Below are 23,370 nucleotides of genomic sequence, written 5' to 3' on the forward strand. Positions count from 1 at the left end.
CTATCTTAAGTGCAAAGTGTAATTAAAACTAATCAGTTGCTGCCAAATTACAATTGGGATTGGAAATAGAATCACAGTAACTATTATGTATTTAATTGCATACACAGACAGCTATCATCTTATGATGGCATTGAGTTTAAGTTATATTCAATTATTTCAGTGAATTCATAGTCTTCCAGCATCACAAAGAACCAGAGGTGAGGAGACATTTTTTGTTTGCACAAAAAGTAGTAAGTCTTTTATCACCTGCAATGCACTGTCTGAAAAGGATGGTGGAAACAGATTCAATAACAATTTTTCAATTTTTTTGATAGCTGTTTCAGAGAACAGACAATAAACCAAATGGCCACAAATTCACTTAAGAGTGAATTATTCACTGAATAAAATCACAATACGTGTGAAGCTCTTAATGAAAAGAGCTGCAGATACTGGAAATATGAAATAAACAAAAATAGAAATTTCTGAAACTTGAAAGCTGGACTTGAAACGTTAACACTGTTTGGTCTCCACAGATGCTGCCAGACCAGCTGAGTTTCTCCAGCAATTTCTGTTTTTGTTTGTTTCAAGCCTTAATTACCTCAGTGAATTTCAGATTAACAAAAGCTAAAACACCAAAGTCAAAACTCGTTGTGGAGCTGGAGGAACACAGCAGGCCAGGCAGCATCAGAGGAGCAGGAAAGCTGACGTTTCGAGTCGGGACCCTTCTTCAGAAGAAGGCCTATTGTATTCCTCCAGCTCCACAATGAGTTATCTCTGACTCCAGCATCTGCAGTTTTTACTATTTCAAACTAATAACTCATAAAAGGTTTGAACATGGTTGCTGCACAAGTTACATTTTCATGGTCATGTTTGTGAACAAGGGAATATGATTTTTTTTTTTAAAAGTAAATTATTCACACTACATATTAAACAAGAAGATTAAATTCAGAAGATCATGATTACAATTTATTCTTTTCTACTTTACACAGGACCTAATCAGAGTCAAATTGCAGCGAATTGTACTCGTCTTTCAAATTTTCATTTGGTTCTAGCACAAATTATTAGCTTTTAAAAGCGGAAACAAAAATAATACTGAACACTAGTCGACTTTCTGTACACTAAATACACGCCAAGGATAATTATCGTTGGACTCTATCACGAACAATTATCCATACATGGTCAGGATTTTACCACCCAACAGATATAAAAGCATACGATACCCACATCCTCTAGACAAAATTGCACCCAGCAGGACTGTGGACTTCTCGAAAAATAATCAATGAATTTTCAGGCATGTGTGGCAAAAGAATGAACAAGAGCAATAACTGTAATTCACACAGATTGTCAAACTATCCCAGGCTTGGTTAATCATTTAGGAGGGCAAGGGAACATTGATGTAATGCCTTGTCTCATTAAAACTTTCACTATCCTTTCAGAGCTCTCACTGCTTTTGGTTCAGGAAGCCATGGGTCAGGACACATAAATTATTGTATTCGTACTGCATCTGAAAGTATTAATTTAGAAACCCTTATTTTAGCTCACAAAAATAACTGTTGTTACATGCATGCATCAAACAAACATTTCTGAAAATCAAAGATGATTAAAACTCAAGCACTCTCATATTTGGTTATTCTTTACCCATGATATCAACATCATCACCAATATTCCTGTATTACCTCATAAGCTGTTCCATAGTGGCAGTTAAACTGGCTCTGCCGATTGGATTCTGCATCTCGCTCTGTGTCTGTATAAAATATGACACCATCTCCCGAGCAGGAAATAATCTGCTTGTCATTGGTGTGTGGAAGAAATTTTGCACTAAAAATGTTTGCACGATGGCCTGAGCGAATGGTTGATAGAATCTGAAAGCAGATTTGTTTTTAAAAAAAATAGAGAAACTGAGTTTCCATTCAATAACTCAAAGCAAAATTTTCTTTAGAAAAGTGTAAAGGAACAACATCACAGGACTAGTTTGGTTATCCTGCTGTTCTCTGTATTATACAAAATGTAATGTATTAATGGATCCTATCAGAGAACAATATTCTTCAAACCACTTAACCTCAATAGCATTAAATATCCCTCAGCATTACATAAAATAATAACCTAGATCTTTCATATTGATTGTTGTTTACCAATGTTCAACAGCAAAATGTGATAACAATAAAAAAAGTTTTTTCAATAGCAACTACACTAAAGTCCTCTTTAGCACTTACTTGCAACTTTTACTGATTTTTTTTAAATCAACCTCTTCAGAGATGTTATTACAGACCTCTGAAGCAGGTGGAACTTTAACCTAGGTCTCCTGGTGCAGAAATAGGGACACTATGACGGTGTCACAAGTGCACAACTACTTTCATAAGATGGTCACAGAAGGCAGTTCTTTCACTTCAATAAGGTTTTGAAATTTTATCCCACGTAGCTAGATTTGGATCCAGAGGCATGCCACAATAATCAGAAAAAGATTCAAAGACCAAAGGGTAGTTCAGGACAAAAACAGAAATTGCTGGAAAAGCTCAGCAGGTCTGGCAGCATCTGTGGAGAGAAATAAGGGGCTACTCGACCCGAAATGTTAACTCGGATTTCTCTCCGCAGAATGCTGCCAGACCTGCTGAACTTTTCCAGCAATTCTATTTTTGTCTCCGAATTACAGTGTCTGCAGTTCTTTCAGGTAATTTGGGACGCTGTGTCACATAACTAAGGACATTGGTTTGATTGCTCAATCCATTTCGTACAGAAACTAGACAGTGTGAAATGAAATCCTCTAATTAAATCCACTACTTTTGTACCCGCCAGCCTTCTCTTTGAAATGTAACATTCATGTTCTAAAGTTGTTAGGTGGCAACATTCACTTCTGTCCAGCAACAGGGAACAGCCTCATTAGAGATAGTAGGAACTGCAGATGCTGGAAAATCTGAGATAACAAGGTGTAGAGCTGGATGAACACATCAGGCCAAGCAGCATCAGAGGAGCACGAAGGCTGACGTTTCGGGCCTAGAAGGGTCTAGGCCCGAAACGTCAACAGCCTTATTACATGATTCGCAGTAAGTCACGCAGGGCAGTTCAGAGGTCACTGAAAAGCAGTTCTCAAAATCAATTAATTGGCTGAAGAGGCAAAAACAGGACAGACCTTCAATCATAGAATCATAACATACAGAAGTGGCCTTTCAGCCCATCTGCAAGTCTGCATTGACAAAACTACTGTAAATCTACACCAGTCCCACTTTCTAGCAGAGATGGTAGGAACTGCATATGCTGGAGAATCTGAGATAACAAGGTGTAGAGCTGGATGAACACAGCAGGCCAAGCAGCAGAGGAGCAGGAAAGCTGACGTTTCGGGCCTAGAATATAGCCTTGAATGTTACGACATTTCAAAGGTTGCGAGGTTTCCTGCTTCCTACTCTCCTAGGCAGTGCATTTCAGATTCACACCATCCTCTGGGCAGAAGATTTTCTCCTCAATTCCCTACTAAACCTTTTATCTGAAAAGGTATGACGCCTTGATCCTTAAAATAAGGGAGACAGTTGCTTTCTATCTACCCTGTCCATGTCCCTCATAATCTTATACACCTGAATCAGATCTCCTTGAATATTTTCTACTTGATAGAAAAATGCGAGCATATCTAGCCTCTCTTCATGGCTAAAGTGCTTCATCCCTGAATACATCCTAGTGAATCCCCTCTGCTTTAAACACTTCCTTTCTGGTGATCAGAGCTGCACATAGTACTCCAGCTCTGGTCTGAACAAATTTTTGTACAGCTCCAACATAGCCTTCCTGCTCTTATAATCCATGCCATGGCTGATAAAGGCAAGTGTTCCTTTATAAGTGCTGATCTTCAGCTGTCCTGCAGGGAATTGAACGAACTGGAATCCATGTAGGGAACAGTGAATTAAGTTCCAAAACAGTTGGATTTCTCCGTGCTGTTAGAACTCACGCTAAATTCTAGGAGTTAGTAGGCTGCTAATCTCCCAAATCTTGTTATAATCTCAGACTAGACCACCAACTTTATGTTATGATCCTGATTAAGTTACCAAAGTGAACTACAAGCTGGTTAGGAGCAGAAAAAGGATGAGAAGAGCCTGAGAATAAAGCCACAAACAAGACTGCTCAGTTTTGAAAAAAAAACAATAACCGTTTCGATACAATGTTGAAACAGTAATTTGACCTACAGTACATGGCCAACTTATTTCCAACACCCAGAATTAACGTGGCAAATACGGGTAGTGCACTATGATCAAACACCCGACAGCACACAGTAAATAACAACAGTGACTAAGATAAATTCCATGGATTTCTCAGTAACACAACCGTTAACGACATGGTGAGTCATCAAATCTCATGAAAATTTACAAGGCTTGCAATTTTTCATTTTTGCCATACCTGGCCTTAAAGACTCATGTCAAGAGCCGTTCTATCATGGAGAGAAAACTCAGAGTGCTTTGGTACAATCCAGAATGAGCTGTCATTGCTTTAGCATAAGGGATAGCAGATTTAAAAATGGAGATGAGAAGAAATTTCTTCTCAAAGGGTCAAGAATCTGTGGAATTCACTACCTCAGAGTACAGTGGATACCAGGATGTTGAGTAAATTTAAGGAGCATTTAGATTTTTAACTAGTAATGGGTTGAAGGGTGACAGCGGACATGAAAGTGGAGTTGAGGCCAAGATGAGATTAGCCACAATCATTTAAATGGCAGAGCAGGGTCAAGGAACTAAATTGCTACCCCTGCTCCTAGTTCTTAGAGGTCAGGGAAAACACTGGAACGTATTTAGCTTGGCATAGCTAGCTGTCAGCAAAAAGCTAGAGTTATGTTGGTGAATAAGTACTGGAGGGCAATTTTCAAAGTCAGAGGGAGAATAGACCTAGAAAAGGACAGTTGAGAGAGATAATCTAGGATCACATGTTGCAGAGTCCATTTGGATGGAGGTAAAAAACAGCAAGGGAAAGAAGACATTGATAGGAGTGGTGTACAGACAGCCAAACAGTAGCCATTCTGTGGGAAAGGTTATAAATTAACAAATGATAGCATATAAAAAAATACAGCAATCGTTATAGATGATTTTAATCCTCATATTGATTCAGTTAATCAAGTTTAAAAGGGTAGCTACAACAACAAACTCAGAGTACAATAGTGGAGTTTTCTAGAGCAATAGGTCATGGAGCCAACCAGGGAGCAGGCGATCTTGGATCTGGTAGTAGGTAATGAGACAGGTTTAATAAAATGATCCCCAAGGAAAAGATCCCCTATTAATCATAACATGATAAAATTTAATATTCAGTTTGAGAATGAGAAATTTGGGTCAGTAACAACTGTGTTTAACTTAAATAAAAGAAATTACAATAAAATGAGGATAGAGTTAACTAAAGTGAACTAGGTGGATAGATTAGCAGGACTAACAGTAAGCAGGCAGTGGTAGGTACTTAAGAAGGTAATTCATGACTCTCAGCAGAAATACATCCCTAGTAAAGATGGAAAATTCTAAAGAGAGAGTTAAACCAACATAGCTAACCAAGGAAGTTAAGGAAAGTATCAAGTTGAAAGAAAAAGCATACAAAGGAGGCCAAAGTCAATGATAGCTCTAAAGACTGGGACAAATTCAGAATCCAGCAAAGGAGGACTAAAAAGATAATAAAGACAGACAAAATAAATTACAAGGGCAAACAAGCCACAAGTATAAAAACTGACAATAAGAGCTTCTTTAAATGCATAAAAAGGAAAAAATAATCGAACAAACTTAGAGGCTTTATCTTAATGGACACAAAATTCAACGTAAGGTAGATGAACTGATGGTGCAAATTGAGGAAAATGAATTAAATCTCATAGCCATTCCAGAAACATGGTTGTAAGATCAAAACTGGGAACTTAACATTCAGGAATATTTGAACTTTTGGAGAGACAGGTGGGATGGAAAAGGTTGTAAAGGAGTACTGTTACTCGGAAATGAAATCAGGTCAAAGTGGACAGGGCCCCTTTAGAAAATGAATCTGGGGTGATAGTTTTGGGGAACAAGTACATGGCAGATATTTTGTATCAATCTTTACTGGGTGGGAAGATACTTTGAACATTTCATTGATGCTAAAGAATACAGGGGAGGAATTAAGTACCATTACCATTACTAAAGAAATAGCATTAGATAAATTAATGGGGCTAAAGGCAGGCAAGTCCCCTAACTCTGGCGGCTTGCATACTAGGATCCTAAAAGATGTTGCTACAGGGATGGTGGATGCATTGGCTGTAATTTTCCAAAAAATCATTGAATTCTGGAGAAATGCCAGAGGATTGGAAAACTGCTAATATGACACCCCTATTCAAAAAGGGAGGGAAGCAAAAAGCAGGTAAGTATACAAAAACAAAGTTGCTGGAAAAGCTCAGCAGGTCTGGGAGCATCTGTGAAGGAAAAAACAGAGTTAATGTTTTGGATCCAGTGACCCTTCCTTGGAACGAACAGCGGGTAAGTATAGGCTGATTAGCCTAACATCTATTGTTAGACAAGTATTGGAATCAATTAAAGTAGTAATAGCAGAACATTTGGAAAATCATAAAAAAACCAAAGAACTACAGATGCAAGAAATCAGAAACAAAAATCAGAAATTGCTGGAAAAACTCAGCATGTCTGGCAGCATCTGTGGACAGAAAGCAGAGATATCATTTCAGGTCCAGTGAAACTTCTTCAGAACTTTTGGAAAATCATAATCCAATCAAAGAGAGTCAACATGGCTCCAAAAAAAGGGAGATCGTATCAGACTAACTGAGTTTTTTTTGAGGAAGTCTCAACCAGAGCGGCCAGAGGGAAACCAGTAGATGTACTGCATTTGGACTTCCAGAAGGCATTCAACAAGCTACCTCACAAAAGGTTAAGTCATACGATAAGAGCCCAAAGTGCAAGAATATTGGCATGGATAAAGCATTGGCTCATGGGCAGGAAACAGCAAGTGAGGATAAGGAGTTCTTTTTCTGGTTGGCAACTCGTGATTAGTGGGGTTCCAGTGTGATCAGTGCTGTGACCTCAATTGTTTACAATAAATATTAATGGCTTGGAAGAAGTAAGTGAATGTACTGAAATCAAAATTTGCAGACAATATTAAAATAGGTAGAAAGGCAGGTTGTGAGAGGGATACAAACAGTTTACAGAGAGATAGTGATAGGTTAAGTTAAAGCTGGCAAAGTTGGCAAATGGAGTATAATGTGGGAAAGTGCAAAATTGTTTATTCTGGAAGACAAATGAAACAGCAGAATATTATTTAAATGGAGGGAAACTACAGAAAGATTTAACGTAGAAGGAATTTGGGGGTTTTTGTACATGAAACACAGAAAGGTATCACCCATGTGCAGCAGGTAATCAGAAAGGCTAATGGAATGTTGGTCCCTTTTTCAAACAGGTTGGAGTATAAGCGTAGGAAGTCTTACTGTATTTGTACAAGGAACTGAGGACACCTCATCTGGAGTGTTGCGTTTTGGTCCTCTAAGGAAACATATTTCATTGGAGGCAGTTCAGAGAAGTTTCACTAGTATGATCACTGGTATGGACGGGTTGCTTTATGTGCAAAGATTAAACAGGTTGGGATTCTAGTCATTGGAGCTTACAAGAAGGAACGGTGATCACATTGAAACATATACGATTTTCAAGGAGCCTGACAGGATAAATGCTGAGAAGAAATTTCCCCCCATGGGAGTGTCGAGGGTCAAAGGGCATAGTCACAGAATAAAGGGTTCCAATTTAACACTGAAATGAGAAGGAATTTTTTTTCTTTCAGAGGATTGAGGGTCTTTGGAATTCTTTGCCACAGAGGGCTATGGGGCACACTCCTTGTGTATATTTAAGGCTGAGATAGATAGATTCTTCATCAGTAGGGGAAATCAGGGTTACAGGGAAAAAGCAGGAGTGTGGATGTGAGCAATGTCAGATCAGCCATGATCGTATTGAATGGCAGAGCAGGCTTGAGAACTGAACTGCCTTCTCTTGTTCCTTTTTATTTTGTTCTAATAAGCTTCTCTTCTGTTACTGGGCAGAATTAAATGGTGCCGTCCAGCAACTTTGGAAACTGCATGTGCTCTGAAGGCTGAATTTCAGAAAAAGAACTAGTTAATTAGTACAAAATAAATGGATGTAAACTAGAAAATTTCCTTGCAAGTGTCAAGCAGCGGCTACAGGGGAAACAAAGCCTCTCTTTGGCACAAAGATAAGGCTTTCTACACCTTTTTAAATAGAAAGAATAGAATATATTCTATGTTTAACCGTGCATTGTTTTAAACACGCACATTAATATTTAACCATTTTGTAGTACAAAACTTGAATGACGCTGAAAAAGCACACATCTTGTCAAAGATTTTCATCTTGCACAAAATGATTTTGAGGTGCCAGATAAAGGCTGTCCTGATCATTTCTCAGCACATTGCCCAAACTCAGGAACGGGCCTAAGATATCACTTTTGGACCCGAAATGTGCCCAATCGACCTCAGATTACCCTAGAAATCCCAAACAAGTTAGCAGCAGGTAAAGTTAGCTGTTTCATTCTGTCACTTGCAGTAGCAACACAAAGTGATGCTCGCACCTAACAGGTTTCTGCCATCAAGCCGAAAAGACATTCTGGTTATCACGCAAATTAGTAATGTGGCATATGTATTTCAGTGCTGATGTAATGTTTGGTATATAGACCATATACCCCAAACACTGACAGACTGCATTAAATAGCATATCCCATCGAGCTGTTAAACCAAGCTTGGTATTTAACTGTCAATCATCATTTACTGGTATATTCTTCAAGACACGAACTCTAATGATTAGAGCTTACTTGCTCAAAAATCAACACCCTCATTTTATTCTGTATGAAATTTGGCTTTCCCTTTCCTTAAAATTTTTTGCAACCTTTTCTGATGACTGCAAGGTGAAAAGTTTTGATGAAATGTGTGCCTTTTATCAGCAAATTTGAATATTTGATTGCATTGCAATTTCTGTCATACATAATCACTTACTTTACCTTTCTACTATATGGATTGGTTATCACTAGGTTGGTGTCATCGGATCCTGATAAAATATACTCTCCTGTATCATTCCAGCAAATTGTGTTTACCTGTTGCAAATATGGAACAACAAAAAAAAAACACTTAAATGACAGTCCCTGTACTTTTAGAGAAATGCAGTTAGCCCTCAATAGAATCAATTTATCCACAAGTCTTCTGAAAAGAAAGATGTTCAAATATACATGATGAATATCTAAAAATTGGTTGCAAATAAATTAAATTGAAAAATTAAAGCAGTATATTGAAATGGAAAAAATAAACAAGCAGAAAAAAGAGTGACTGCACACCAAATGTAGCAAAAACAAACACTTAGCAAAAACCACAATTTTAAATATTTTATATATTAGTGAATATTACAATCGCAAAGGTATTGAAGATATTTAAGTAGCTTTATACTTGTAATAATTTGACTTTCCATGTTGTACCACACTGCCAGTTAAAAATGTAGTCTCTCAGCTATTGTATCCTTCAGCCTTTCTCTCATTTTCTGCTTTACATCCTAACTATTTCAAGTTGGATATTTTTCTGGTTTTTTTAGCACTTTGCTTCTTCAGGGAAATGGGTGGCTGGTTGTAGAGCAAAAGTAAAAGGAATGTTTAGGGGCTATTGCTACATTTTAATGTCAATTGCAAGGACTCTCCTGCTTGCAAATCTCAGCAACTCTCTTCTCTTCCTTATCACCAACACCATTCTTCGCCCTCCTCCAAAATCATGCCTATGATCTCCATTACTTCTTTACCCTCCAGTACACCTAAATACCATCCCTACCATTCCTCCTTGAAATTCCTTCTCGAACCCTGTATCTCTACTATTACACTTGCTTCATTGCCAATCATCTTACCATTAAACCTCCATATATTCCCACAGTGCCTTCAGGACAGGTGACAAGGAATCTGCAGCCTGTTCACTTCCAATAAAATGGACAAATAATTACAAAAAATGTTTGTTGAATGTGACTATGTTTCTTGATATTTTGATGGCTACAGTCTAAGATCAGGACCACGAGATACAATTTAGGGATGCAAGATTCAAGGTAAGATGATGAAGATAAGAAGTCATGGGTAAAAAGGCACCAGTCTTACCAAACCATAGACAACTGATGGTAGCTTAATCTAAAGGCCACCATGCCTCAAGCAAGGGGAGAGATTGAGAAGGAAAAGCCTTCACGGTAATCGCAGCCGGTGCAGGAACTGAACCCAGGCTGTTGGTGTCACTCCGCATCATAAACCAGCTGTCCAGCCAACTGAACTAATGAGTAACATTTAGTGGGTGCACAGTTACAGGCCAATATACACTCAGGGACAACGTACAGAATGGGTTCATCAATCACAAAGTTGATTGGCGGGTCAGGATACACATCAAAACGATCCAGATATTGCAGAACTTGAAACGTGTAGCTCAAAATGTCACAGTGGACTGCACCAAGTCTTGGGCCCTCTACTTATCACTGGAAAACCTAAAACCAAGACTTTAAATGGCAAAAACAGGTGAACTAACATGAACAAATGGATCACGGAGTACAAATACACCAAACACAAAGATTATCAAGACTATAAAGAAAGTATGAAGCTTTATTTCCAGAGGGACAGGAATGGAAAACAAAAGGAAGTTATGCTAAACCTGTGTGAAAAATTTTCTATCGAACAGAGTACTGCATACAGTTCTAGTCACCATATCATAAATAGACTCTTGTAGGACTGGAAATGGTGCAGAGAATTTTCAGAAGGAAAGGATGAAAAGGCTGGGTATCATTTTATTTGAAAAAGGCTGAGGTGACCTAAAAATTGAATACGGAGGGATTTGAGAGAGTGGATAGAGAGAATGTTTCCTCTTGTGGGAAAGAGCAGAACTAGAGGCCACCAAAATAAGAAGTCACAAAGACAAGTACGGAATTCAGAAGAAACTTCCTCATCTAAAGAGCAGTGAGAAAGTTGAACTCACTATCACTGGAAGTGGTTGAAGTGAACAATATAGATGCTTCGCCATCAAAAACAAACTGGTAGACCAACTCAAAAGACTGCCCTTGTGGAATAAGTGAATACCTTATGACACCCTAATTCACCCTTGCTCGGAACCAGTATGTCACAGTATTCAGTGCATATGCACCAACACTCGATGCAGCAGCCGAGGACAAGGAAAAATTCTACTCCAGCCTTAACCAAATCTCTCTCAAAAGATCCGCAGTGAACAAACTAATTATCCTCAGCGACTTCAATGCCAGAGACAGCAAAAGTGGGGTGATGTAAATGGGAAAGCGCGAGTTGGGAAGCAAAACTCCAACGGCACCCTTCTCCTGACCAAATGCCATAAACACAACCTCCTCCTCATCAACACACTGTTCAAAAGGGACAAATACAAGACAACGCAGCAGCACCTGCGCTCCAAACACTGGCACCACCTTGACTACATCATTGCCAGAGAGGGGGATCGAAAAGACGTTAAAATCACCCATACCATGACAGGAGCCGGATGACTGCTAGATGGTTCATTGCCTGATCTGAGCCAGATCAACATAAATATAGCCCCACCATCACAGAGACAACAGAAGCAGTGCCACAAGAAGTTTAACATTGAGTCATTTAAAGTTGAGGAAAAAGAAGCCTCATGCAAGAAACTCTTCCCCACAAACCTAGTGACCCTCGGCGACACAGTTGTGGGATCCCAACAGTCTCTGGTCCGCCCTTAAGACCACCATCATCAATGTCTGCAAAAACTCAGTCAGACACTCAACCAGGAATCACCAAGACTGATTTGATGAGAAAGATCATGAGATTCAGGAACTATTAAGACAGAAGCGCATGACATTTCCAAGCATGAAACAACAACTGCATTCGGAAAAGAAAAGGCAGGCCTACAGATAGCTGAAGGTAGAAGTCCAAAAACAACCCTGTGACAAAGAACAGGCAGTGGGTGAAGAAAGCACTGGAGGCTCAATGAATGGCTGACAACCATGACATGAATGGTTTCTTCTGTGCTGTCAAGACCACATCTGTACCAAACACCCAAGGCCCTAACCCCACTGCTGGCTAAGGATGAAGTACTCTTCGAATATGAAGAAGCCATCAAAAAATGCTGGCGGGGTGTGGGTGATGAAGTACTTCAGCCAGGTCTCTGTCGTTGAGGCAAGCGTCCTTGTACACATTCCACAGCATAGTACAGACCATGAGGTCAGCAATACCCCAGCCTTGCACGAAGTACAGAAGGCCGTCCACCAGCTTTAGACATTAAGACTGATGGCACATATGGTATTGCCGCTTTGGCATTGAAACAAGGAGGCAAAGAGCTCCTGCCCTTGCCCGGAGGGGAGCATTATGGGAGAGCTCCAAGAGAACACGGTTGTGAGTATTTTCAAAAAAGGAAACAAGTCCAACTGTGGTAACTACAGGGGAATCTCCCTGCTGTCAACCATTGGAAAAGTCACCGCCAAGGTCTTCCTCAACTGTCTCTTCACTGTGGCAGAGGAACTCCTCCTGGAGTCGCAGTGTGGCTTTTGGCCACTGAAGGGCAAAATGGACATGATTTTCACCATGTGACAGCTGCAGGAGAAATGCAGAGAAAAGACCCTACTCCTGTACATTGCCTTCTTCAACCATACAAAGGCCTCTGACACCATCAGTCGGGAAACATTATGGAGTGTCCTTCTCTGCTGGCGTTGCACCATTATGTTTGTCACCAGCCTTTACCTGCTCCACGATGACATGGAAGTTACGGTAACAACAAATGGAGCTACCACTGACCCATTCCCCATTCAAACTGACATCAAATATGGCTGCATCATCACCCCAACTGTGCGCTCAACCTACCTTGCTGTAATGCTTCACCTCACTGCAGACAAGTTCCCCTCTGGAGTAGAGCTACCTTACAGAACCTATAGGAAATTATTCAACCTCCACTGTCTTCAAGCCAAAACCAAAGTCACCCCAACCAGTGCCATCAAGCCGCAGTACGCAGACAATGCTTGTGTATGTGCAACCTCAGACGATGTGCTCCAGACCATTGTTAGCACATTTATGGAGGGATATGAGAGCATACCTGAACATCTGCAAGACGAAGGTCCTCCATCAACCTGGCCTAGCATTGCGGAGCAAGCTCCCCATTCATCAAGGTCAGAAAATTTTGACCACTTCCAATATCTCAGATGTGTCCAGTTGGCCAAAACAGCTATTGACAAAGAGATCCAGCATCGCCTCCAGTGTGCTAGCACAGCGTTCAGCCGCCTGAGAACAACAACATCAGATCTGACTGCAAGATCACGGTTTACAGAGCTATCTATGGTGGTTCCCACCCTTCTCTCTGCCTTGGAGACTATCTACTGCAGATACCTCAAGGTACTGGATCAATACTATCAACACTGCCTGCTCAAGATCCTGTGAATCCACTGGGAAGAAAGACACACCAACTCCAGCATCCTCGAGCAGGTCAACATCACGGACATCGAGGCCTGACCATCCTGGATCAGCTATGATGGGCTGGGCACATCATCTGCATGACCAAGGCGAGACTCCCCGAGCAGGTGCTCTACCACCAGCTTCAAATCAGCAGGCAAGCCACAGATGGACAGAGGAAGTGCTTCAAGGCCTCACTGGTGAAGTGTAGCACTCCCCCAGACACCTGGGAATCACTAGCCCAAGACCATCCAAAGTGGAGGAGGAGCATCCAGGAAAGGTGTCGAGCACCTCGCGATTGCCATCAGGTAAAAATGGAAGCCAGGCAAAAAACTGCGAAAGAAGCGTGCTGCCACACCAGTGCTCCACCCACACCTTCCCGTGACCACCACCTGCCCTAAGTGTAACAGTGCCTACAGTAGCTGCATCGGTCTGTTCAGTGATCTATGGACTCACCCGGAGAGGGGAAGAGAGTCATCCTCGTTTGTGAGGGCCGCCAATGATGATGATGACGATGATGATAGATGCACTTCGGGACAGTTTAGACAAGTAGATGAGGAAGAAAGGAATAGAAGGCTACAAGGTTAGATTTATGTGAGAGAAGATGGGAGGAGGTTCAATTGGAACATGAATGTCAGCACAGACTTGGTGGTTCAAATTGCCTGCTTGTGTGCTGTATATTCCACACAATATGCAACACTTCAGCAGAAATTAACTTTTAAATTATTTGGAAAAAAAAAATTGGCTGCTGGAATTGTAGATAAAAAATGGTATTACAACTCTACAGTATCTAGACTACATCTGAAGTTAAATGTTCTGTTCTGGTAATCAAAACTCAAGGAAGGTAGTTAAATGCAGGGAAGAGTCTTACAAGCCTAATCCCTGATATCAGCAACTGGAGATTTGAAGATAGATTAAAACCTCTAGCTTTTCAGCTTGAAATAGTAATACCTGAGAAGTTATTGAACATAAAGTAGTAAACAACAAGGAAAAGGTAAACCTGGAATATTACTTTAAATTTGATTTTTTCTTAATTGAACAAACAAATGAAGGCTCATATACTAAGACCATTGCTTCTCCCCTCAGAGGGCAATGAACGTACCAACATGAGGTTGTAGACATGCTTACTGAGCTCGCGGGTTTGGTTGCAACTGTTTCGACATCCTGCTAGGTAACATTTTCAGTGCGCCTCCAGTGAAGCGTTGGTGTTCTGTCCCGCTTGTTATTTATATGCCTTGGTTTGCTGGGGTGCCACCGGCTCAGCGAGCACGTCTACAACCTCATCCACAACCCGAGTACAAATCTCCTCAAGCTTTAAACACCTATAGGCTTAACACCCTCAAAATGGCCCGCAGGTGGGGAAAAAAAAGCCATCCGTCTGAGAGTGACCCGCAAACAACTATACTTCCTGCATGAATGCCTCAGAAAGTAGGTACTGCCACAAAGCTTACGGTATAAACCACTGGCCAACAATTCACAGGCACAGAGGACAGTTGAACAGAATGGCTGCAGAATGATCAACAACGTCCACAACTGCCTCCACAAATATGAGCAGGAAATTGCGCACCAAAAAACTCTGTACTCCAACGCAACCAACCAAGAATGGACATCCACACTGGAACAAGCCATCAGCATACAACAACAAACGACCAGTACAAAGAAAAGAATAGCCCTTCAAGAAAAACTGTCCAAACTCACCCAAATCAATGACATGGACAACATATTTGTGGATTAAAAACATCTTGGACCGACCACTTACAGACACTGAGAAGACCGTCCTAGTACATGGACTGAATTATAACTAGAGACACCAACAAGCCTGACTTCCTCGCTGCACTGGAATCAACACTGCAGTACAACAGACCTTCAGACAGATCATAGTCCCAACACTGAAAAATGTAAAATGGAATACATTCAACACAAAAGACAGGAAAGCCCTGTAAAGACTCAAGAAAGACAGGAACATTGTAATCTTACCGGCAGACAAAGGACGCATGACAGTAATCCTCAAAAGGAACCCAATACATGGAGAAAGCTAATGCACTACTAGCAGATACCGATGCCTACCAACAGATGGCGATAGACCCGGCACCACAGTTAGGGAACTGGATTACAACAACCCTGAAGAACTTACACAACTCAGGAGACATCAGCAAGACGGACTACCAAAAAATGAAGCCAGAGGGCTCCAACACACCGCGATTCTACGGACTCCCCAAGGTACACAAACCGGGGGGCCCCTCAGATCCACTGTCTCACTGCCAGGTACACCAACATATAGACTTGCCAAAGAACTACAACAGAAATTGAAATACTTAGTGGAAACACTACCCACTCCCTCCACTCATTCCAAGAATTCCTCAACATCATCAAGGACACCAGGATAGATGAGGACGAGATGATGATATCCATTGACATAACAGCACTATTTACATCCATAAACATCGACTTAGCCAAAGAAACAATTGCCGCACTGCTAGACAGCAGACAGCCCAGGACACCAACATCAATTAACGACACCTCCATGAAACTACTAGGTCTGTGCCTCACAACCCACTTCACCCTCAACGACAACAAACAAATCAATGGAACACCAATGGGATCCACAATATCAGGACTGATTGCAGAAGCAGTAATGCAAAGGTTAGAACAGTCAGCGCTCCCCACTATACAACCCAAACTTTGGGTCTGATATGTACATGACACCTTTGTGATTTTTAAACACACAGAACTGGAAGAAACACACTGACACAAGTCCTCAACGGGATAAAATTCATGAAAGAAGAGGAGGAGAACAGCAACTGATTACCCTTCCTGGACATAATGGTAGAACACAAAAACAATGGGGAACTCCAGACTAGAGCATATAGAAAGACCACACTTACAGACCAAGTACTCAATTACACTAGCAACTACCCCAACGCCCACAAACGGAGCTGCATCAGGACACTATTTAAATGAGCCACAACATATTGCAGCAACCCAGAACTACACAAAGCAGAACAGGAACACTTATATGGAGTCTTCAAAAGAAATGGAGACCTGAAAAGCACAAACCGCCGTTACCTCTGAGACAGACCACAACAGGAAAACACAACACCACCTGAATCACTTATCACCCTACCGTACATCCAAGACATTTCAGAGATGACCACAAGACTACTCAGACCCCTAGTATCAGAGTAGCCCACAAACTGACAACCACCCTACCACAGCTACTGATGAACGTAAAGGATCCCAAATTCATGACTGGGGTAATAAACAAAATACCATGCAAGGACTGTGAGAAACACTACATAGGCCAAACTGGAAGAATATTGACTATATAGATACGTGAACACCAACTAGCCACCAAGAGACACGACCAATTCTCACTTGTCTCACTACATGTGGACAACGAGGGACATGAATTTGACTGGGACAACACATCGATAATTGCACAAGCCAAACAGAGACGTGCCAGGAAATTCCTGGAGGCCTGGTATTCCAACCAGAACTCCATCAACAAACACACTGAATTAGACCCTATGCACAAACCATTGAGAAATATTCCGGAAGTAATGCCAACCACCCACTTCATTGCATCTAGTCTACTATATTTGCTGGTCACAATGTGGTTTCCTATAAACTGAGGAGATGAAAGGCAGACTGGGTGATGCTTTGCTGAGCACCAAGGCTCTGTCTGTAAAAATGACTCTGAACTTCCAATTGCCTGCCACTTCAACACAACATGCTCCCATGCCAACATTTCTGTCACAAGCGTGCTGCAGGTTATAAAAATGTATTTTTGCAAATATTTTTAACTTGATTAAACTGAAAGCCATTCCACTTTTCAGAAGTTAATATTTTGATTTCGGAGCAGCTTTATATTCCAGCACAGTTCAAAAAATAATGAAGACTTTTCTGTCCACTAAAACAACTTTACATAAACAAAATTAATTGTATACTCACACAACCATCATGCACGCTCAATTTAGCTTCAAGTTTTAATCTTTGGATGAATTCTCTTCTTCCTTTATTAAGGGCAAAAGTCAAAGTAGAAAAGTTATCCGTGGTGTACAATGGGCAAAATATGAAATTTTGAGAAAACTACTGATACCAATAAAAGTGGAATAAAGCATTAGGATAAATCTGCTCGTTAAACCAACAGTACTGGAATTGAACACGAAAACATCAATTATTGTTTCTGTAATCTTCTGCTTATCTTACCATTAAAATTACAAATGGAAGGCTGGTAACAACACAACCTTTCAGCATGATTTGCATATGACCAATGCTAAGATTTTAGGAAACTAATTCCCTTGACAAAAATACTTTTAAACAGATGTGAAGCAATCATCTTCTATAGGACAGAGTTAGAATTTCAGACTGATTGTCCATTGCATGTGGTTTAGCTGCCAATGAAAATTTAGCCACTTTTCCCTGGAGTACCTAGAGCAGGAAAAACAGATTGAAGGATCTTTTGGAAAAAGTTCTGACAGGTTAATAAAGGGCCATTAATTGTTCTAATAGAGATTTCAGTAAGCTGAATGATTTTCCTAGGTGTGGTAGAAGGCGAGAGAAGAGAATGTAACAATGTACGTATACATGGTTAATACACATGGTATACTAACAATTTCAAATTTGTGAGATAAATCTATTTTGATGTCAAGCTGCAAGATTCAACTTTGGTTAAAATAGATCAAATGGAATACGGGTCAATGTAATCAAAACAAGCTGTCAAATCAGCTGGCTCCCAGGTTCCAAAGGCACACTATCAGCCTAGTAGATGAACTGATACTTTAATCAGTACCCTACACAAAACGTGTAAAACATTCAGAGTTGTACAGCACAGAAATAGACGCTTCAGTCCAACTCGACCATGCCAACCAGATATCCTGAATTAATCTAGTCCCATTTGCCAGCATTTGGCCATTTCCCTCTAAACCCTTCCTATTCATACACCCAACCAGATGCCTTTTAAATGTTGTAATTGTACCAGCCTCCACCACTTCCTCTGGGATCTCATTTCATACACACACCACCCTCTGCGTGATAAAGATGCCCCTTAGGTCCCTTTTAAAGTTTTCCCCTCTCACCTTAAACCTACGCCCTCTAGTTTTGGACTCCCCCACCCTGGGAAAATACCTTGCCTATTCACCCTATAAAATAGTGAGGGGCATGGATAAACTTCTTTAAACACCTCTCAACCTCCAATGCTCCAGGGAAGTTAGCCCCAGCCTACTCAGCCTTTCCCTATAGCTCAAATCCTCTAACCCTAGCAATATCCTTGTAAATCTTTTCTGAACCCTTTCAAGTTCCACAACATCCCTCCTTTGGCAGGGAGACCAGAGTCAAATGCACTATTCCAATAGTAGCCTAACCAATATCCTGTACAGCTGCTACATGACCTCACACCGCCTATACTCACTCAATGCATCGACCAATAAAGACAAGCATACCAAATGCCTTCTTCACTATCCTGTCTAACTGTGACTCTACTTTCAATGCCCGCAAGTCTTTTCCTGTTCTCTATAAAGGCATTTCCAATACTAGTCAACATATTTCACAATCAAAATTATGAAATACACAGTTGAGTATCTTTGGAACTCTCTTCCTCAAAAGGTAGTGAAAGCAAAAGTCTTTGTATTATTTTAAGACAGATATGGGTAAAAAGGTGAGCCAAGGAGTGAAAGATTATTGGAGGTAGGTGGGAATGTGGTGTCGGGGCTTTAATCAGATCAGCCATGATCTTAAGTGGCAGAGGAACCTCAAAGGGCATATAGCACAATCCTGCTCCTAACTCGTGTTTGCATGTATGCTCACAAGGAATATGTAAATAATGAATCTGCACTATCTGTATACTGTGTCTTTACTGATTGCCAAAGATTAGCACCAAATGAATTATTTTGAATAATGAAGAGAGTTGTCAACTTATAGCTTTCATCCCTATATTTCTGGAAGTATTCAAACTTTAGATCATTGTACAATGAGTATAGCACTAAAAGGCTATTTGAATCCACCCCTGAAGATTAACATGGTCAATGGATAATGTGCAATTCGGATTGATTAGGTGAAATTCACAAAAGTTAATAGATGTAATATATCTTTTCCAGCAAGATTAATAAGATTTCCTTTAACTATTTTAAGACTTTTATGCAGTAAATGATTGGACCCTTAGGAGCATTGATATACAGAGGGATCTTGGGGACCAAGTCCACACCTCCATGAAAAGGGCATCTCAAGTGGATAATGTGGGTAAAGTAAGCATATGGCATACTTGCCTTCATTGGTCAGGGCACTGAAAGTTGGCACGTCATGTTGCAACTATATAAAACTTTAGTTAGGCCACATTTGAAGAAGTGTCTGTAGTTCTGATTGCTACACTATAGGAAAGATGTAGAGGCTTTGGAGAGGGTGCAAAAGAGGTTTACCAGGACATTGCCTGGTTTGGAGTGTATTAGATACAGGAGAGGTTGTACAAATTTGGACTGCTTTTGCTAGGGTGCCGAGGAGTAACCTAATATAAGTACATAAAATAAGAGACATGGATAGGTGGAAATGTCAAATATTAGGAGGCAGAGGTTTAAGATGACAGAGGTAAGTTTGAAAGGAGATGTGCAAGTTTTTTTTTAAAAAAAGGTTAGGTGCCTGGAACGTGCTGCCAGGGGAGGTGATAGAAGCAGTTACGACAGCAACATTTGACAGACATTTAGACAGACACAGGAACAGGCAGGGAATAGAGTGAAACAGACTAAGAGTGAGAAGATGGGGTTAGTTTAGAATGGCATCACAGTGGGAACACAAACGGTGGGCCGAAGGGCCTCTTCTGTGCTGTACTGCTCCATGGACGCACATTCAAAAACAAAGTATTATTTTTCATTCCGTTACATGTGAAATACTAACAGCAACTGCTGAGCAATAAAATTTCAAATCCAATTGGTTGCTTGCATGCCAAAGTTAACAACATGGGGCAATGTTTGAAAGATGAAACTGCAGTACATTATACTTGATATAACGTGCCCTGGTCAAGTATCAACAGAACAGTATAACAGTAATAATGAAAAGAACTGACATTAACTGAGAGGGGGCTGTCAACAAAGACCGAAGTAAAGACCGTTTGTCCACTGAGTGCAAAGGCAACATATATGCATGCCTTATTTATCTCTATTGCTCACTGTTCTCACGAAGGGTCACCGGACCCAAAACGTTAACTCTGTTTTTTCCTTCACAGATGCTGCCAGACCTGCTGGGCTTTTCCAGCAACTTTGCTTTTGTTCCTGATTTACAGCATCAGCAGTTCTTTCAGTTTTTATTTAGAATTTAACGTATTGCTGTCCTTAATCCTTGAGATTTAGTCTTTTCAATTTTCATCTTTCAATTATAAAGTCCAACATGCAAAATTAAATTTTAGAATGCAAACTTACATAAAAGTATCCTTAAGAAAGGCAAGTAGATCTGTAGGTAGTTCTTACTTAGAATGATTTGATTGTGAGACAGAAAGATATTTTTAATAAAGTGCAATGAGGCAAGTCCACACAATAAATATTAAAACGTGCACTTCACAAAATGATAAATAGAAAGTGAACTGTGAACAACATTGGTATATCTGAAATACATTAGTTTATTTAGAATTCATGATTTTTAAAAATGCTTTGCAGGAGTATTTCCATATATCTACTTGCCCAATTAATTTTCTCAAAACACTTTCATCCTATATTTAACCTTCACGAAATACACTGGCATCTCATCACTACATTTCTAAATTTAGATGATCCATCATCATCGTAATTTTGGATTGCATTACAAATTCTTGGGTTTTCAGTTGCAGCAACACTATAATATGCTAGCTTCTAAACGTAGTGTAATAACTCTAACACTGCATGAATTTAAAAGCTTGTTCCAGAAGTAACAAATATATGGAAGAAAACAAACTGCTGGAAATATCTACTTCACATTGGGTCATTGGCAAATTTAGGTCAGAGGAACATAGCCACAAAATAGGAGGCAATCCTTTCAGGAGTGAATTGAGAAAACACCACATCTGTTTATGCAAAGGGTTGTAGAAATTTGGAATTTGCTTTCTCGAATAAGATCACAAGGAGGAGCAGCAGGAGTATGACATACAGACCCTCAGGTCTGCTCTTCTTTTCAATACGATTATGCTGATCTCCTGCCTCAAATCCACATTCATGCCTACTCCCCATAACTTTCCACTCTAAGAAACCAAAAATCTGGCTGACTAAAGCACAAATATACTCCATAAAGTAGCATTCCACAACCTTCTGTGATTTTTTTTTAATGCATATACAGTACACTATCTCCAAACAACATTATAATTCAAGTATCTTAATACTGGAAATATTTTCCTATTTTTTTTCTGCAATCTACAGCAAGACCAATTGAAAACTGATAATGACATTCTTATTCATGCCAAGTGAGATCAATACATAGATCAGGGACAATAAACTTGGAGTAACTTAAGGAATTGTAGCCAGTGAATATGACAGCTTTACTTGATGGATAACTTGGGTGAATCAAATGGCCTTTCCTATTCACAAATTTCTTGCAATAGCCTAAAATCTGAATTATAGCAGACTTGAAAGACTGCACAAGTGAATATATCCCTTTCTTTGAAAGTAGTATATTACCTATTCTTGATAAACTTAAGCTGGTCTGATAGCTTTGTCAAGGGCGAGAGAATTGCACAGACTGTTTGCACTGTGTGTGCTGGCTTCAAAGACTAGATCAGTTCTATTTACGTTGACCATTTGCACAAAGACATTTTTTGTTTTCTCATCTTTGCTATCTCAGACCTTGCATATTACCAGATCACTGTGGCAAGACAGAACTCTACTTATGGAAAGGTATTTGTCCACTTTAAGACTCAAAGATGCATTGTAAAGAATTGGGAGTCTCAGAACTTCGTTGGATTCAGAGCTGATGTACAGTTGAAAGCTAAATAATCCAATACTGATATGACTAGCCTGTCCATCTTTCTCATCCCAAAGGCAGGCTTCCCTGAGACCATGGTAATTTATCTGTAGCAAGCCAAAGACCATGGTAAGCCATGAAGAGTAATCTGTTCTATAGCCAGTATAACAAAAACAGTACAGCACAGGAACAGGCCCTTCAGCTCACCAAGCTTGCGTCAACACATGATGCCTTTCTAAAACTAAATAACTTTTCCTTCTACGGAAAACAAAAAAAAGAGATGCTGGAGATCACAACAAGTCAGGCAGCATCCATGGAGAGAAAGCAGGCTGATGTTTCAAGTCTGGATGACTCTTCATCAGAGCTAAAGCAATGTGTGAAGTGGTCAGCATTTGTGCAATAGTGGAAGGTTGGGAGTTGGAGAGCTGGGAGAGAAAGGATGTTGATAGTTCAGATTAAGTGATTGGAATGTGAGAATGGCAGAACAAATGGTGTGTCTAACTGCCAGACTGGAAAGAACAGACAGTCCCACTGCGGTGCATGGAAGGGAGAGGGGACATGGTGACAAAGAATGTTAAAGTAAAGCTAAAAGAAAGGGAAAGAATAGGAGTTAGTTCACAATTTGAAGGTGTTGAACTCAAAATTAAGTCCAGAAGGTTGTAAAGTGCCGAGTCTGAAGGGGAGATGTTGTTCCTCCAGTTTGCACCGTGATTCAGTGAAACACTGCAGCGTGCCAAGGACAGACAACTGGGCATGTGAGCAGGGTGCTGTGTTAAAACAACCTGCTACAAAAAGATCAGCATAATGCTTGAGAACAGACCAGAGGTGTTTTGCAAAGCAATCACCCAGTCTGTGTTTGACTTTTCCTATGTAGTATAGGCCACACTGGATGCAGTAAATACACTACACAAGATTTGAGGAGGCACAGATGAAATGTTGCTTCACCTGGAAAGACTATTTAGGCCCTTGGGTGGTGAGCAGGGAGGAGGAGAAAGGGCAGGTGTTTCACCTTCTGTGGAAGGGGCATGCCAGGTTGGGGGGGTCGGGGGGGGGGGGGGGGGGGGGGGGGGGGGG

At 40.4% G+C, this 23,370-nt stretch overlaps 1 protein-coding gene across 2 annotated transcripts in view; it reads right to left on the reverse strand.

Annotated features, from left to right (window-relative positions):
- LOC109938269 (DDB1- and CUL4-associated factor 6-like) overlaps positions 1-23,370 on the reverse strand; it is a 74,332-nt gene that overhangs the window by 36,487 nt on the left and 14,475 nt on the right. For both annotated transcript variants that reach the window (XM_048602953.1, XM_048602952.1), the window contains 3 exons: positions 17,335-17,396; positions 8,956-9,048; positions 1,656-1,841 (listed from right to left, as the gene is read on the reverse strand). In XM_048602953.1, the coding sequence (XP_048458910.1) occupies positions 1,656-1,841; positions 8,956-9,048; positions 17,335-17,396 (341 nt within the window). The remainder of the gene's footprint in view (positions 1-1,655; positions 1,842-8,955; positions 9,049-17,334; positions 17,397-23,370) is intronic.

The sequence above is a fragment of the Rhincodon typus genome, chromosome 11 (genome assembly GCF_021869965.1).
Source record: "Rhincodon typus isolate 14 chromosome 11, sRhiTyp1.1, whole genome shotgun sequence".
In the NCBI taxonomy this organism is placed as follows: Eukaryota; Metazoa; Chordata; class Chondrichthyes; order Orectolobiformes; family Rhincodontidae; genus Rhincodon; species Rhincodon typus.